Source organism: Benincasa hispida, chromosome 11 (assembly GCF_009727055.1).
Source record: "Benincasa hispida cultivar B227 chromosome 11, ASM972705v1, whole genome shotgun sequence".
NCBI classification, from domain to species: Eukaryota; Viridiplantae; Streptophyta; class Magnoliopsida; order Cucurbitales; family Cucurbitaceae; genus Benincasa; species Benincasa hispida.
The window spans coordinates 6769325-6787010 of record NC_052359.1 but is presented as its reverse complement, the minus strand read 5'-3'; the positions used below and the strand labels follow the sequence as shown (position 1 = coordinate 6787010).

The window sequence follows — 17686 nt, the reverse complement described above, 5'->3', positions numbered from 1 at the left end:
TGTATTTAGATGGATTCCACTTTTTATATTATAATTGATTGATTGTTTTTACTAGGAAGTAAATGTGGTCCGACTTTTTTCAAGGCTTTTGCCTTTCTGGAACAACATAACTAAAATATGTATTTAAAAAAAAATAATGACGACATCAGAAATAGTAGTCAAACTGAATTTTTCTTTGTTAATATCACTAGCATTCAATAAACTGTTTGTTTTCATTATTGTCTGAGTTAAAATTGTTAACAATTGTTAACATGAGGTAAACAAAATGATGGTTAAGTATACTTGTCTTCAAATTATGTTTGAACCACTGTTTTGTTTTGAATTCTGTAGAAAAATAAAAGCATAGTCAAGGATAAATTGTCCTCAAACTGCATTAATTCAAATGTGTGGGAAATCAAAACTCCATTAAATAGGTTCAAAATCTGCCTCCATTATGCTTTCTAGCTTCTCCAATGTGTCAAAAATCTGTTCTGTGAAGGGATGCGTTTCATCCTCCTTCCCAAACACATGATGGATCCTATCTACCTCTATTGAACTGCAACCAACTGGCTTCCTAACATTCCTATCTCTCAACAACTTCCTTAGTTTAGCAGCATCTTCCCACTGTCCTGCATCTTCATACATACTAGCTAAGATCATGTACCGACCGGCGTTTTGGGAATCTAAGATGAACAACTTCTCTCCAATTTCTTTAGCTAGCTCTATGTTTTTATGTATCCTACAAGCACCAAGCAATGCACCATACACATCTTTCCCTGCCTGCACTGGCATGCCTTCGATGAACTCAACTGCTTGTTCTAAGAAACCAGCTCTCCCTAAGAGATCCACCATGCACGCATAATGTTCTTCTTTCCTCTCCACACCATAACCCTCCATTTTTTCGTATATCTCGTGCCCTTTTGCAATCAACCCCGCATGACTACATGTTGACAACAAATTCAGGAAGAGTACACCATCTGGTTTAAGACCTGCTTCTTCCAATCTTGTGAACATGTTTAATGCCTCATCTGCAAAGCCATGCATTCCATAACACCTTATGATTGCACTCCATACGATAACATTTTTGTCGTCGATTCGGTTGAAAACATCTCTTGCAATATTCACATGACCACAGTTAGCATACACTGAAATAAGGCAACTGCCCAGCTGAGCCCCAACTTCCATTCCTGTCTTTATAACATAGGAATGAACCCAGAAACCAACTTGGGACGCAGATTTTGTAACACAAGCAGGAAGAATTCCAAGGAGAGTTGCACTATCAGGTGAGCAAGCAGATTGGTTATGCAGCATGGCATGGAAAAGCATAATAGCATCCTCCACTTTCTCATTCAAAGTATACCCAGCAATCATGGAGTTCCAACTCACAATGTCTCTCAGAGACATTTCATCGAACACTTTACGAGCAGTTTCAACGTCCTGGCACTTGGCATAAAACGCTATCAGAGCATTGCTCACAAACAAATCCAAGTCCAACCCACATTTCAAAACATGCCCATGAACAATCTTGCCCTTGTCACTGTTCTTCATTGCGCCACATGCCTTCAATACGAAAGGAAATGTATAGCGATTGGTGGGTGCGCCACTGACTCGCATTTCATCAAACAGGTTGAGGGCTTCAACAAAAGGACCCAAATTCGCATACCCTTGTATTACCACGTTCCACACGAACACATCTCTTTGAAGCAATTTATCAAACACCTTCCGTGCAATTCCCATTTTCGATTCACCATGCTCGACGTATTTGCCGATTAGCTTCGTGGCTAAGAATCCATTTTGGTCTTGACCCTCAACGATGATCTGGGCATGTAATCCTTGAACGCTTCTGATGGTTCTGCAATGATCCAATAATTTCGTGTAATCGTATGAATCGCGATGATACTTCCCAGAACTCCGATCGCTGAAGAAGGATCTTAGCAATCTGAAGCATGGTTGATTTCTTGACGCCAGAGCTTGTGGAGTGCGCCGGCAGAGCTCATTCATTTGTTACTGTTGTTGCGGCAGTGGACAAACGGCGATCGATTATCCGGTACCGGACGACGTGTCCATCGTGGATCTGATGGTTGATGATGATGTGTTGATGGTGACAGATACCATCTAAATACTTTTTTAAGAAATAAAAGCTTATCAGCATATACATTTATTTTTTTCCATAAAGGAAGACAAATATTTAACAGTTTGTGGGACCCACTCCAGATATTTTTTAACATGTTTGTATGACAATTGAACTATGTTGAATTTGATTTATTGGTGATATGGATTTCTCTTTAAATTTAATACATTTCTTTTCATTTAGGTCCCGTTTGTTTTACAGGTTTGACAGATATTTAATATCTTTGTTTATTTCATAGAATTTCATTTTTTAAAACTTGTACAGATAACTTTAAAACCCTTATGACATGGGTTTTTAATACCCTGCAAAATTGTGAGATTTTTTTTAAATAGGTAATATTATTATACAACAACAAGAGGGATCACACAGCACGGAATCAAGGCACCAATGTAAAAAGAGCACCTACAAAGATGCACAGTGGCGACAAAACATAACCAACAAAAAGGCCCATACGAACAAATAACTAAACATCTAGAAAAACAAAAAACACCCCACAATCCAGGACCTCAGAAACTAGATAAATAGGGTTAAAGTATCCAAATAAAGAATGAAGAAATTAGACAAACTAGATAAGTCCATGAAGACCAATCTGCCACGAAGCAGCACGCGTATGAATCATAGATACAATAAGCTAAAACACAGTAGACGCCAATCTCGATTGACCACTGTGTAACCGACAGTTCTTCTCCTATCAAATATAGTAAATCGACGCACACCAGAAGACTCTAAATAACTTACTCCTCACACCCTTCCCAGTCCCTATCTGACACACACAACTCAACTCCACATCCCACCCAGCAACACGATGAGATGAACCCAACAAGCGTACCAAACCCTCCCAAATTTCACGCCCAAACACACAGTCAAAGAACAGATGATTCCTGGACTCAATCTCACCCAAACAGAGCAAACAAGCATTATCCACTGACTGATTCCATCTCCTCAACCAATCTTGAATACCCGACCTATCTTTCTCTGCCAACCAGGCACAAAATGAATGCCTTGGAATATTACCCCCATACCAAAACAGGCAAGCCCAAGCCACCCTAGGACGCCTAGGATGCAAACTCTCCCACGCAATGGCAACAGTGAAATGATCATTACCACTCGGAACCCAAACCCAACTATCCACCTCACCCACCTTCGGAACCATATCTTGAACCGAACCCCACAAATCATGCAATTCCCAAGATAACAAAGGCCAATGCCAACAACCATCATCAGATAAGAAATCTGAAAGTCTAGCCTCACGACAGTTCACAGCATCATAGACCACCCCCTCCTCATAATTCTCCAAGATAGACCCCATAAGCAACCACAGATTCCACCAAACAAAACATCTCCTCCCATTACCAACCTGCATCCTGACCAGCGGCTTAAACCTATCTTGACAATGTAATATCGCCCTCAGACACCACGACTGCCCCACCTCCAAGCAAATTGCCCATAAAGATCGCCCCGAAGCACATATGCCTCCATCCAAGCAACTCACAAGGACCTAGATTGCACCAACAATAACCATAAAAATTTCATGATAGCTGCCACATTCCAGGAAGATGTGTGGTGAATACCCAAACCGCCTTCAGATTTCGGTAAACAAACCTCATCCCAAGCAACACACACACCCCCTCTACCATCAGTCGGCCCACACCATAAGTATGTCTGAAAGATACGATCCACCTTCTGGCCAACAGAAACAAGAAACACAAAAACACTAGACCAGTAAACCTGGAAACTCTGCAACACTGACCAAACTAACTGCATGCACTTCGCAAAAGAGAGAGATCTCGCAGCCCAACTCTTAACCCTCCCAATAATCTTCTGAATCAACAAGGCACAATTTTCAACCTTTAACCTACCTGACAACAAAGACAACCCAAGAGAGCGTACAGGTAAAGACCCTAGAACAAATCCCATACTCCTAGCCAGGTCCTTCACAACATCACCAGAAATACCAGCCACAAACATAGAGCTGTTCCCAACATTAGCCACCAACCCAGAAAATCCTGCAAACTGATTTAACATCTGATTCACAAAACTCAACGAGGAATAATCAGTTGCACAAAAAATCTTGAGGTCATCCGCAAACAACAAGTGAGTCAGCCTCACCTTCTCACACCTATGATGAAATATAAAGGAGGGAGGAGGATTATTCAACATACGTGATAAGACCTCCATAACCACTACAAACAAAAACAGAGACAAAGGATCTCCCTGTTGTAACCGTTTCTTACCAGGAAAGTAACCCTCTAGAGCTTCATTAATCACCACGGAGAAAAACGGGGAGGTAACACAAGTGTGAATCCAACTCACAAACTTTAAAGGTGTTTCAATAGCCAGAAGAACATGAATGATAATTTGCCCTTGAATAACCCCTAACAAGCTTTTGGCATAGAAGAATATTATCAATGATAATTTGCCCTTGAACAAATGCCAATTGGTTCCCACTAATAAACTGAGGCAAACATACACGTAGTTTGTTAGCAATCATCCTAAAGATGCACTTATATATCACATTACAACATGCAATGGGGCGAAAATCCTCTATACGATCAGCCCCATGTCTCTTAAGGATGAGGGTAAGTGTTGGAACACGAGACATACGCAACATAATAAGGATCTAATAACACTCTATTGCTTTTAATTAAAAGGAAAATAGTATGCAAAAATAGGAAAAACAGTAAATTAAAAGTGAGTAGAGTACAACTTTTGTAGCTCCCGAAAAAAGATTTTCCTCGCTGAATCTCGAACTGAAATCTTCCAATCCACCACTAGAGTTTACCCGCTATTCTATGGACTCAAAAATCGGGTTGTGGGACCCGATAAATGAAGGAATGAAAAGGGGAAGAAATGGTGATTCAAGGTTAATGTGAGAAAGATAGGAGAATTTTTTGTGAGAATTTTGGAAAACCAAAAATAGGAAACTTTTCCAAGGAGTGAAAAAGATTTCAAAAAACTATTTTTATTAAACAATTACATACATCTAATGCATGTAAAAACTCACCAAAATTCAACACCTCACAAAGCACTAAACCAAAGTGAGCTATGTGTCATTCTATAATGTTTACACATAGTTCATTTAAGTTAGTGGGATTATCCAATAAAAATGTTGGATAATTCCACTAACTCTTAGTCAAGGGTAAAATGGTATTTTTTCAATTTGGTCAAATTCAAATTTGGACTTTCCCTAGTGAAAAAGTCAACCCTTTGACTTTTTATAGTTTTGACCCTCTTGACTAATTTTAACCTCCTGAACATGAATCCGCATTCATATTTTCAAAATTCAAATCACATTTGAATATAAAGCGCCATACAAAAAACCGATATCGCATGTACTTGTCGATTTTAATCCCTTTTCCTAATTCGAACAATTTGAATTAATCCAACATATTGTTCTAAGTTTAATCCATATGAGCTAGTAAGGGACCTAATGGACCTACAGATCATGGGCTTCAACAATTCGAGATTAACCGGTAAAACTCTTTAACCTAATTAATCAACATTTGTTAACTAACTGGTCATTCCACTAAAGTCTCGTAGTTGCACTCCCCTCACTGTAGATATGTTTCTGTCCATCTGATATAACCATAATCAGTAAGTCAATATTTCACAGGTTGTTCATGGTCTTGGCTGGGTCAAAATATCGTTTTGCCCCCGAGAACACTTTTTGTTCCTTCAGTACCACTGAACCTCTAAAGAACAATTGATTTGTGGTCCAACCAATAAATCTAGTCCCTCTCAGCCTAGTGAGAGGGTGGGGCCCCTTGTTCTTATTCCGAAGTTAGCACTCAAGGGAACAACCTATCTATTACCCTTAGAGAAGGGTAGGAGTGAAGCCCGTCTTGCACCCTATGTCCCCAATTATTTATCCGGTCTTACCCCTGAAATGGGAGGCTTATTGAGCTAGCGCTGTTAAACTGCTCTCACCCATGTAGATCTAAGGATAATCTCGAATAAATAGGAGTTCTTAGTTAGCTCAGGATTGAGATCGAGTTACTTAGGTCATCAAATTTGAATTAGTCAGTTTTAAACAGTAAACAGTGTTATAAAATAAAAGTGACTAAGTTATGGTCCAGTCTTATACAAACTCATTACATAGGATGCCCCCACTCACATATCTCTATATGAACGATTCAGGATCACATCGTTTGTTCTAACTACAAAGTGGGCCGCATCCATAGTGTCCCCAGAATAAGGCGCCCAATCTTATCCCTATACTATAGACCATTTTAGGCTATATACTCGAACTTGATCCATGTTTTATGTCATTTCATAAAGTTCAAGTCTACATTAAATAGCCTTAAGACCTTAGTTTATTGGATTCAAGATTACAATTTCAATAATAATTTTATCGAAAAACAAAACAGAATATGCTTATCAATTTACAAACTACGAGTTTTAGGACATAAAATCCAACAGCAAGAGCCGTGACATTCACCCCACCGGGAAGATAACACGTAGCAAAGAAATGTCAAACAGTTAAGCAAAAATCATCCTCTACTATATTCCATGCAGATTTATAGAACTCCATAGGAAAACCATCCGGACTAGAGCCTTTCCCAATTTCATTGAGAACAAGACATTACGCATTTCCTCCCTTGTAACCGGTTTGCACATCTCTCGAATACAATCACCAGGCCACTGAAACTGCAAATCGCATCAATTTGGGACGTAAGATCTCTATAACCCACCCTTTATGACCCCAAACTCCCACTAAAATATTTAACAGCCAAATCCACCACCCTGCCATGAGAAGACTGACAAATCCCATCAGAATCATACATCGATAATAAACCATTCCTTACCAAACGCGTCCGAATAGTACGGTGAAAAAACGATGTGTTCTGGTCCCCCAAATCCAACCACTGAACACGAGACTTTTGATAAAGAGAAGCCCTCTTCAGTCTTGCTAGTCTCCAGAACTCTTCGGTTTCCATGGTAGCCTCCCCAATCAAAATATTAGAAGATGGGTTACTCCACAGTAGCCTAAGCAACCTTCATCCTACCTCTAGCCTCCCGAGTCAATCTACTCAATCCCTCTATCTTCCTCCCAAAAGTACTACGCATAACGGGTTTTAAGACCTTCAAGTTCCTCATCAAACTAACCAAAGGGGACAATCCAGGATGCAGTTTCCAAATAGGATCCACAACAGTAAAAAAATCAGCAGAATCAGCCCAATGATTAAAATAACGAAACGTGGGAATTGAACGAGTAACACAACCATCAATGGTGACCAGAATGGGGCTATGATAAGAAATTTCCCATGACCATACCCTAACCTCAATAAGAGGACTCAACTCCAACCACAACTCATTCACAAGGAATCTATCCAATCTGCGTAGAATATCAGTACCCTTAACTTTACTCATCCATGTAAACCAGTTACTCTGTACACCCAACTCCACCAGGTCAGCCTCACGAATAGCCGCATCAAACTCTTCCATCTCGCCCCTACAAGGATTACCCCCAAAGGCCTTCGAAAGGTTGTGAATGTCATTAAAATCACTCGTAACCGCCCCCTGATTTGCCAAGAAGAGCAACTACCCACCACCAACCTCCAGAGGGCATGCCTCTCAGTCATATTATTAGAAACATATATAACAACTACATTTATAGTATCCGACAAGCTCAGCTCCCCAAGACACCATACAATGCACTGCTCATTAATAATCGAAGGAGAGAAGTCAAACATATTCTTTTTCCACATCACCCAAATATGGCCTACACCTCCAGGGCTATAACTACACACACACTTCCAGGAACCCCTAAATCTGCCAAACACTGTATCAAAGTTCTACACCTGAACCCTAGTCTCAAGCAGACAACAAAAGCTAACTGAAGACGAATAAAGAAAATCCATCACCGCCATACATTTAATTGGGTTCAACCCCCTAACTTTCCATGAGCACCAGAAATAATATTGACAAAACCTCCCCACTGCTACCTCCCACAGGTTGATTGCCTGTACTTCTAGTATTACCATCCAGAACAAGCAACGGATCAAGATCAGATTACACTAAAACCAGTGCAAACGAGTCACCCCCCTTCTCTAGCAGAATACCGAACAGGTTATGCTCATCGACATGTTGCACAAACCTCTTAATCCCAGGGGATCCACAGACTAGTCTATCTGGAGGCGTAGATCCTGGAGACCTACTACCAACTCTACCACCATCAGGAGCAAGTCCACCCACATGTCCACCCTTCTCCCCAAAACCACCCTTAGCCACCATAATACTCGAGTCCTGAACCTTAGACATACTCTGCTTCTTACACATACTAGTAGTATGTCTAAATGAACTACAACAGCCACACTTACGAGGTTTCCACTCATACGATACCGTATCTATAAATTCCTGACCCAACATTCTAACAATAACTGTAGGGGGCATCAACGAATCATCATCCACCTCCACACAAACTTTGGCATATGATAAACAACGTCCCTCTCTAGTTGCAGTATCAAGTGTTACATGTCTACCCACTGCACTAGCCAAAACAACTATCCCCCTATCCGTCTACAACTCCAGTGGAACCTGATCAAAGATAAACTAATTATAATTATTAAAAAAATTCATATTATATTAATCATAATGATCATTAACTAACTATAATTATATATTAAATTGTTTGTATGTATGTATGTATAAATTAATTAATTTATTAAATAGGGGTAGGTAAATTCATACACTATAATTTAAAATTTAATATACTTTTATAAAATATAAATTTAATTTTCATATAATAAATAATTTAAATAATATATAAAATAAAAGAATAAAGAAACGTATTATAAGATGTGAGAGTGGAGAAGAAAGGAAGCTAATTTCTTATTCTCATGTCAAAACTATAAAACTTGTCCTTATCATATCCATTCTAATTCTCCCAATCCAAACCTCCTTTCAAAGTGTATATGCATTGTAGTAAAACTTTGAAATTAAAGAAGAAGAAAAAAAAAAGAGTAAAAGGTGATAAATTTAAAAGTTTGGATCAAATAAAACTCATAATTCAATGTCCAAAAGGGAAAAAAAGTTGGAATTTTTTTTTTGTTAATGTTCAAGTTAAGGGGGTTTTGTATTTTGCCTCATCTTCCTTTGATCTACTTTGTCCCTTTCCTCCAAATCTATTCTCTCTCAAAATCGATTCAGCGGATTGAAAAACAAACTCTTTTCTGTAACAGCGAAAAAGAAAGCGCTTTCAGGCCAACCCCACTTCATCCCCAGCTTCCAAACTTTCCCCTTTCCCCTTCAATCTCCATCTTCTTCTTCTTCTTTCTCCATTTCTTTTTCTCTGTAATTCCCTCATTACAATGCTGGGTTTAGCCCCTCACTTCTGTTTTCCCACCATTTTCCCCGGATCCGCCATAGCCATGGATCATCCCTCTGCTTCTCGCCCCTCCTCTTCCCTTCACTTCTCTGTTCTCCGATCGCGTCCCATTCCGGTTCGCTCTCGCCGCCCCAAGTCGATCCTCATTTCTTGCCACTCTTCTCGTGATAGATCCACCCACAGTCATGATGATGATTCTCATCAGGATTATTTCGAAGCTTCGTTTCTTGTTTCAGGTTCTTGGTTTTACTTTCTGGGTTTTCTTTTTTGAGCTTTGATGATTGTTATAATCGCTGATTCAATCGATTGGGGTTGTGGTGTTTCTGATTCCTGTATTTTTTTTTTTTTGAATTTTTTTTTTTTTTTACTATTAGAGACTATCTATCACTATCGAATGTGGAAGAAGAGGTTCCAAGAGGACGCGACTTTCAACCAGAGAGAATCATCGCGTGTCAATTCTCATTCACTTGGACTGGGGTTTTTTAGACGTTTTCGAAGCCCAACTGTGTTTCTCAAAATTTCTTGCAATGGAGACTTTCTACTGCCAATTGTCGTAGGTATATTGGTTGATAACTTTTTCGTGATTGGGATTGCGTTTTCTTATGATTTTGTTGAAAATAAGCTGTAAATTTTGGACTTGGTCTGCAGGAGAATATGCTATCGAGAAACTTATTGATTGTCAGCTTGGGATTGAAAATGGGGTTGGTTTTCTTTGGCTTTGTTATTCATATCTTTGGTTTCTTATACTTTGATGTTGGTATTAATCGCCAAGTGACTATGTTACAGGAGGCCCCGGATATCTTTCAGTTTATACAAGATCTCATTGTGAAAGTTGGCTATGAGGTATGGAACTACCTTCTAACTTACCAAATAAATACATGTTCAACCTTTATTATTATTTTGAGTTCAATGTGGTGATCAAACCATCAAACTTTGAGATGGTAATCGGTGCTTTGTCTACTGGGCCGTAGATTTTATATTTGGTTCTATGTTTTCTTGGAGAGAGTTCATGACATGAATGTGAAGGACACTAGGATGAAGTTTTCAGCTTTTGATTATGCACTAGCTTGAAAAGTAAATTGTTGCTTCCTACTGCATGGAAGAACCAAGAAATATGTACATAAACTTTTTGCTTTTTCTCTATACAAGAACCGATAGGCTGAGAAAATCTGCTAGTTTTGTTTGATAACTCAAATGTATGTATACCTGATGGGACAAGGTTATGCCAAGGATATCAGTCTCTCTGTCCCTTACATCCCAATATTATATAATTTGAGACATAATTCTTCATCTAGTCATGGTTAATAAATTATTTCCTGTAAGCTAAGATTATGGGTAGTCAGTGATTAGCGCTAGGAATCTTCCTGCCTTCCTTGACTTGTTTCTTTTAATATAATTGTGTAGTAAAATCTAGAAGCATTTTACGGCTTCTGAATATATCATTTGTACTTCCATTACTTCTTCCCTTTTTTTTTTTTAACCGCTAACCATGGAAAAGGGGTTTAGAACAATAATCTAATACCACTTTATGTTGTTACGAGTATAGGCCACCACAGCGAGAATTACTGAAAGAGTGGTGAACACTTACTTTGCCCGGCTCTTCTTAAGAAAGGTTGGCTCTTATACATTCATTCACAATTAGAATACATGTTTAGAAGTTTTCAACAATGATAATTTTTTAACCTTATCACAACTATTATCACCTGCAGGAAGGGGAAAATGAGATGTTAAGTGTGGATGCACGCCCCTCAGATGCCCTAAATATTGCATATCGGTGTAAGGTAGATATTCTACCATTAACTTCCAAGATCATTGCAGAACATGCAAGTTGCTGGAATGACTTAGTTTCCTTTAAAATGAAGTACAGTAGTACTAGTATATATGCTAATTTGGATGCTTTACTGTGCACCCTCTCACTCTTTCATGACAGAACTAATAATTTCTTATTTCACTGAAACTTCAGCGCCACACAATTTTCCTGTTTAACAAATGTGCAGATACCGGTTCTTGTTAGTAAGCAGATTGTCTTTGAGGATGGGATAAGAGTTAGTTACGGGTTTGGAAGAGTGCACGAGAGGAAGTCATGTTTTGATGTTTTACTTGACTGGTATAAGTGCAATCATCCTCGGCTTATTTGATAGACATCTTTTCTTGATATCTAAAAATGATAATTTCTTGTTCAGTGCTGCAGATGGCCCAGATTTCTTGTCCGAGGAACTTGATATGCTGAAGAATATGAAAATGGCTATTTATGAAGAACGGTACAAAGATGCAGGTATAAGCAGAGAGGGCTAACCAATTTATTCCAATTGCACAAATAGCTATTTATGAAGAACGTTGTGTTTCATGCGAATGAGGGTATTTATAATTGCTATTTGTTCCCTTCAGCCATGTGGAGGGATAAGTTAACAAAGCTCCGCAAGTCGGTACATGAGGCGTAACTTCGACATTCCAACTACATTTATCTACACTTGGACTTGTTCCTGTAAGTAACTCTCAGTAATCAACTGCTGTACGGGGAGAAGTACCATATGGCGAAATTGTGTTTGAATTTAATACTGCATCCTAACAGGGCGACTCTTCTGTTGGGTGGGAATTGTTTCGCTCGCAGGCATCTCTTTGAACATTCAATTCAGCATTGGATGGATTAACACTGAGCGGACTGTTATGCATCGTTGCAGAAATTATTGATAGTGTACAGTTACAGTTAAGAGTATGTAAATATTACGTTCGGGTAGTCAATGTGTTGTATCTCTAAGATTTGAATGAGATGGCTGATATTCTTTTCAGCTTTAAGTTTGCAGAGAATGCTAACATGAAAAGGAAGCTTTTGTATATTCTAACAAAGTCGTCTCGTTCCTCTCACATATACTTTCCTTTGATCCTTTGGCTATTACGAATTAAGTGAGAAAGTAAATGATAGTTCGTCCAGTTTGGATATTGAAATCGAGTTCTGGATTTAGAAGGTAATGATAGAAAGGATGATTAAAGGTTAGTGAAGAGAATTGTCTCATATAATGGAAGATTTGCACAAAAAAGAAAGGAATAGAGGGATTTTATTTTTAATTGTAGCTTTGAAGAGATTATACAATGGGGTTATCATGGAAAAGAGAGAATCCAAAAGGGAATTTACAAAGCAAATACAAACATAAGGAAATATAACATCTGTTGTAACTAAAACTCCAAGGAAGGTGCCATTCTCCAACATTACCAGCTCCCATCTACAAGGCCAATTCCAAACATCAAAACTTAAATAAGAAGAAAGGGAAAAGAATATGAACTTCTTGTTGTTAGTTGACTATGGCTAAATTATGTGTGTATATATATATACAAAGCTTTCAAGCTTTGTCGTTTGTTTAAAAGGTACTTTATTATTTCAAAAATTATAATATCTTTGACCTTTTATAGATGTTTCAAAATTATCACTGGAATAGAGATTCGTTAGAATTTTTTTTATGTAAGTTAGTACATGGAATGAGTATGATAATAAATTGGAATAATGTGATGGTGTGTGAGTCTTAATTTACACGTTGAGTCTTCGCTACGTCGTTTCAAAGATTGTTTTCATCCAACATTCTAACAGATTTCTATGCCGAAATGGTTTTGAAACATTTATGAAATGTCGATGTAAAACCTAGATTTTTTTTTTTTGGTAGTTTAGTGTATGTAGTTGTTACCATATTTGTGCCAGCAAATGAGCATGATGAGACATCTCCTTGCGATATAGAATCTGGACTTTCTCTCTTTGATCATCTCCATACATCCAAACTTGTGTGGTTCTGAAATTTCCATCTCTTCTCTCCCATTTTCTTTCTTGGATTGACACTGCCCCATTCACAATTCACACTTCACCACCATCTGGCTACCCGAACCCGAACCCGTGCTTGCCTTCTTCGCGCTTTTGACAGTGTTTCTTCTTTCTTCTTCAGGCGCTTCTTCCTCTTGTGATATCCATTCTTCTTCTAGCTGTCATCTCCTCTTTCTTCAAGCTCGTCTTCTTCGTACGATATCGTTTCTTCTTCTTTCAAATCAACAACATGTGGAGGTGAGGATGAGAATCAAACCTCTGATTTCTTAGTCGAAAATATATGCTTAGCCAGATAAGCTATATTCAAGTAGCTTATTCTTATTATTTTAGATCAACAACGTTTAGGGCGGGAATCAAACCTGTAATCTCTTAGTCGAAGATATATACCTCAACCAATTAAACTATACTTGAGTAGCTTATTGTTGTCCTCCTAGTATTGCTTCCTCTTCATGTTCTAATATTAATCTCTCTCTCTCTCTCTTTCTTTGTTTCTTCTTCCTCCACCTCGTTTTGATGTTTCATGTTCTTCAAAGTAGAAATAAGAGACAGAGAGTGTTTAATTGAAGCAATTGATTGTTCCCATTTAGCTTGATTGGCTTTTGGTGATCATGATTGGTCCATCATCAAAATTGTGGGCCTCCACCACTGAAAAAATCACAACCGTTCATCCATCCACGTTGCCACTTAGCCAATTGCTTTAAGCCATTACATTTTTCATCTCTTCTTAATCTCCACCAAAAACCTTTGGATTATAGCTGGATCTTCTTAATCATTTTTTTCATACTATTATGCGTTGGCAACCACTGATTGGCCTTCCAACTTATTCTTATTTTAATTTAATCACACACAATTAAAGAAAAAAAGTAGAAGTAAAGGCTCCAACTCTTCTAAGCAGCATTTATCTTAGCAGAAAAGAATAAAAATCGATTTAGTTTTATTAATTACATTCATTAGAAAGATTCTCCAAATTTGTTTCCGACAAGCAAAAGATACCAATTTTATCTTATCAAAATTCAAAAATCAACTCCAAGATATTATTATGACTTTGGCTCAACATTTTAATGATTTTTCTTTTGTTTTTCTTAGTTGTAGTTCCAACAATATCTTTTCTTCTAATGACTAGTTTTGAGATTTTTAATAAACTTTGAATATTTTTCATTAAAAAACGCACATCAAACTTGTCTTATAAGAAATGGTAACCTTTTCTTTTGATCTCGGTCACGATCTCAGCCAAAAATAAATTAATCGAACAGGAGGTTATTTGTGAAAGATGACGTCTATTTATTTGTATGTTTGATTTTGTGGAAGAGTTTAAATATTTTATGGTTGGTTTGGACACTTATTGTATAAATGTAACCATTTATGTTTATTTAGATTTTGCATGGTTTAATATAAGGTTCACGAGCAACATTAAAATTGACTAATCAAATTATAAACATAAAATTTTGAAAGATGAGTAATTAGGTTTATGTGTATTTGGTTAATGAATTTTAAAAAGTGTCAATAGGACTGTATTTAATAGATTCTTGAATTTTAAAAGAGTCAAATGATCTTTAAACTTTCTATTTGTATCTACTAGCACGTCCCTAAATTTTTAATTTTGTACTTTGTAGCCATCATTGACCTATTAATTATTTTCTAAAGTTTCTTAGATCTATTGGATAAAATTGAAAATTGGGTTCCATTAAACATAAAGTTCAATTCTATATCTAATAGATTGGTTAAATTTATAAATTTCGACTATGTTAAAGATTTATTAGACACAATATTGTTGATGTTATTAAAGTTGAGATAAATTTGAAAGTTTTTGGGCAAACTTTTATATTAATAACCTAAAGATAAAAATGAGGTTTCTTTCCAACTACTTGTGTTGACAACTCATTCCATATGGCACCTATAGAAGTATAAATGAAACTATATTATATGAACTGAAACAAGTTTGTGAGGCATATATTATTTAATTTGTGTTATTCAATATATATTCTGTCTATCTCTATGATGATTGAGATTAATAATGGTGCATGTACTATGTATCCAAATTTATATGTGGTAGTTCAATACAATACAAACTAGCTTTGATAAGCTTATACAATCACATTATTTTATAACTTTGTTGCTTCCAAACTTTCAATCACAAGATTCCCTTGAGACTTCAAATATTCAGAAGATGAGGATATCACAACTCATTTACTCATTTTATCTCCATTAATCTCTTTTCAAGTAAGGGTAAAAAATTCTATCAAGTAAATAAAATAAAATAAAATTACCGATTCAATTTCAAAACGGGTATCAATACTATATTGATAAATGTTAAATTAATAAACATCAATGTGGTACAGGTGTTCGTAAGTTAAGTTGAATTGATCAGATTTTTCGATGAACACTCCAACAATGTTGTGTTTGTCAAACAATACTCTAAAATGTCTAAGTTATTCACGATTAGAATAAAATAAGATTTCATATAAATCAATAAGGATTTTAAGCATTTTTTTTTTCTTTTTGAGACAGAGTAATTAACTAAAAATAGTACTTACCTTATTAAGTTAGATATGTCAAATTTTTATATACAAATACTAATAATTAACCTATAGATTATTAATGATCATAGTGATCTTACATTATGAAAAAGATTCAAACTTTTTATAGATTACATTGGTATATAGTAGATTTTGAAATTGTTAGTCTTGATTTGTAGCTCTCCATTAACATAATTCATATCTCTCCCACTTTGATTGGTTTTCAAAATGCAAAAATCAAATTGGCAAAAATCTTGGCTTCTATAGGATAAGTAGTTGACTATTATTGCAAACCAACTTGATTCTTGCAACAATTTTAGTGGATTAGATGTGGCTTATTTATTTTATCAGTTGTCTTGGTCAAAAAGTTTTTTTGCCCCATTCATAAAGGGTTGATATTGATTGAGCATGATCAACATTGTCACTAAGACATCATTCTTTTTTGGTTAAATAATATAGTTGAATTTCAAATGGTTAGAAACTTTGACCTTTTAAATTGAGGATATTTGTATAAATCGGTCAAAATTAGGTTAAAATTTGTGGTTTTACGAATAAGTGATCAAAATCAATGTCATATAAAGAACAAACCAATATTTGGTTTGATTTATTATCGATTTGGTTCTCGATTTTTGGATTTTTTTTTTTAAAAAAATATTTGTTTTTTTTTATTTCCACTTTAATTTTGAATTTGTTCTTTTTGTGAATTTGAAATTAAAATGGGGTCTATTTCTTTTTTTTTTAATAAAATAAAAAAATACAAGTGTCGTAATAATCAACTTTTTTTTAAACAACAAATATATATATATACCATAATACTTAAAATAATAAAAGACCCTAATGCTAGAGTTTATTTTTAATGATATATCTCTCCATTTTGACTGGTTTTTCAAATATAAAACTTATTCGAATCAACACTTTTTAGTTTTTTCAAAATACAAATCAATATATTGAATTCTATACTAAAAAACCAAATCAAACTATTGGAATCAATTTGAATTGATTTAGTTTTTCGATTTTTGGTTACACTCTTAATAAGTCACACCTTACGTCTTCTAAAAGCTAAAGAAATATCTTAAGTGTATTATTGTAAGATTTAGATTTTAGTTTTTGTCAAATTTGAATGTAGCGAATCCGATTTCAAATAATTCCTATTAAAGTGTTCGAAAAAAATAAGATTTTGATTATAATTATCAATAAGTAAACTGTGCTTAAATTAAATAAAATTTAGAGTTTTAATTAATTCAAATTACAAAACCCTTTTTTCTTGGTTAAAATGATAAAATAACATAGTTTCAAGTGATATAGTACCCGTTTTATTAATGTTGGATTCACCCTTCTACATGTTAAAAAAAAAGATTTTTTTATTAGAAAAAAGTGTGGTGGGAAGATATTTTAAGGCATTAAAAATTGATAAAAACAAAATTGATTCGGTGGTCGGAAACTTTCTCTCTCCTTTTAATTTTGCTGTTTTAAAAAAATAATTCGCAATATCCAATATGGCAATTTTATATAGTTTCTGTGGGCCCCATATGACTCGACGCCGACTGTACATCAGATATGTTTATTTTTTTTTAAAAAAAAATAAATATTATTTTTTTCAGGTGGAGGAAGTTCGAACTTCGAGTATGATAGTATATTCATAAATTAAATATTATTTTAATAAAACTTAAATTTAATATTTTAAAGCATATTTAACATTTATATTTTCAATAAAATTTAATCACTTTAATTTTTATTGAAGTTCTTTAAATAAAAATAATAATAACTTTCTATATTTTCAATTTTTTTTTAAAATAACTTACCAATAAACTAAAACCGCAAAAGATGGACTAATTTCAGGCTTCTACATGACTAGAATTAAATATTTGAAACAAAGCTTAAAAAAAAAAAATGAATCTGAAAAATAAACATAATATTAACTTTTT

General features: G+C 35.5%; 2 protein-coding genes across 5 annotated transcripts; one reads left to right on the top strand and one right to left on the bottom strand.

The window, feature by feature from the left end:
* Positions 1-193: 193 nt before the first annotated feature.
* On the bottom strand, positions 194-2206 carry LOC120091266 (pentatricopeptide repeat-containing protein At3g46790, chloroplastic-like). The gene has a single exon (XM_039049218.1). The coding sequence runs from the start codon at positions 1978-1980 to the stop codon at positions 406-408; it is 1575 nt and encodes a 524-aa protein (XP_038905146.1). The 5' UTR covers positions 1981-2206; the 3' UTR covers positions 194-405.
* Positions 2207-9143: 6937 nt separating this feature from the next.
* LOC120091837 (bifunctional nuclease 2) lies at positions 9144-12302 on the top strand. 4 transcript variants are annotated; one of them, XM_039049978.1, is made up of 10 exons: positions 9149-9673; positions 9812-9994; positions 10086-10138; positions 10224-10280; positions 10984-11049; positions 11147-11218; positions 11435-11544; positions 11621-11712; positions 11826-11922; positions 12049-12302. In XM_039049978.1, the coding sequence occupies exons 1-9, from the start codon at positions 9421-9423 to the stop codon at positions 11876-11878; spliced, it is 939 nt and encodes a 312-aa protein (XP_038905906.1). In that variant the 5' UTR covers positions 9149-9420; the 3' UTR covers positions 11879-11922; positions 12049-12302. The 4 variants fall into 4 exon arrangements, 3 of the variants coding, with proteins under 3 accessions (XP_038905906.1, XP_038905905.1, XP_038905904.1); XM_039049977.1 differs by having other exon boundaries at positions 9150-9673; positions 12010-12302; XR_005485848.1 differs by lacking the exon at positions 12049-12302 and having other exon boundaries at positions 9144-9673; positions 11629-11712; positions 11826-11883.
* The last annotated feature ends 5384 nt before the right edge of the window (positions 12303-17686 follow it).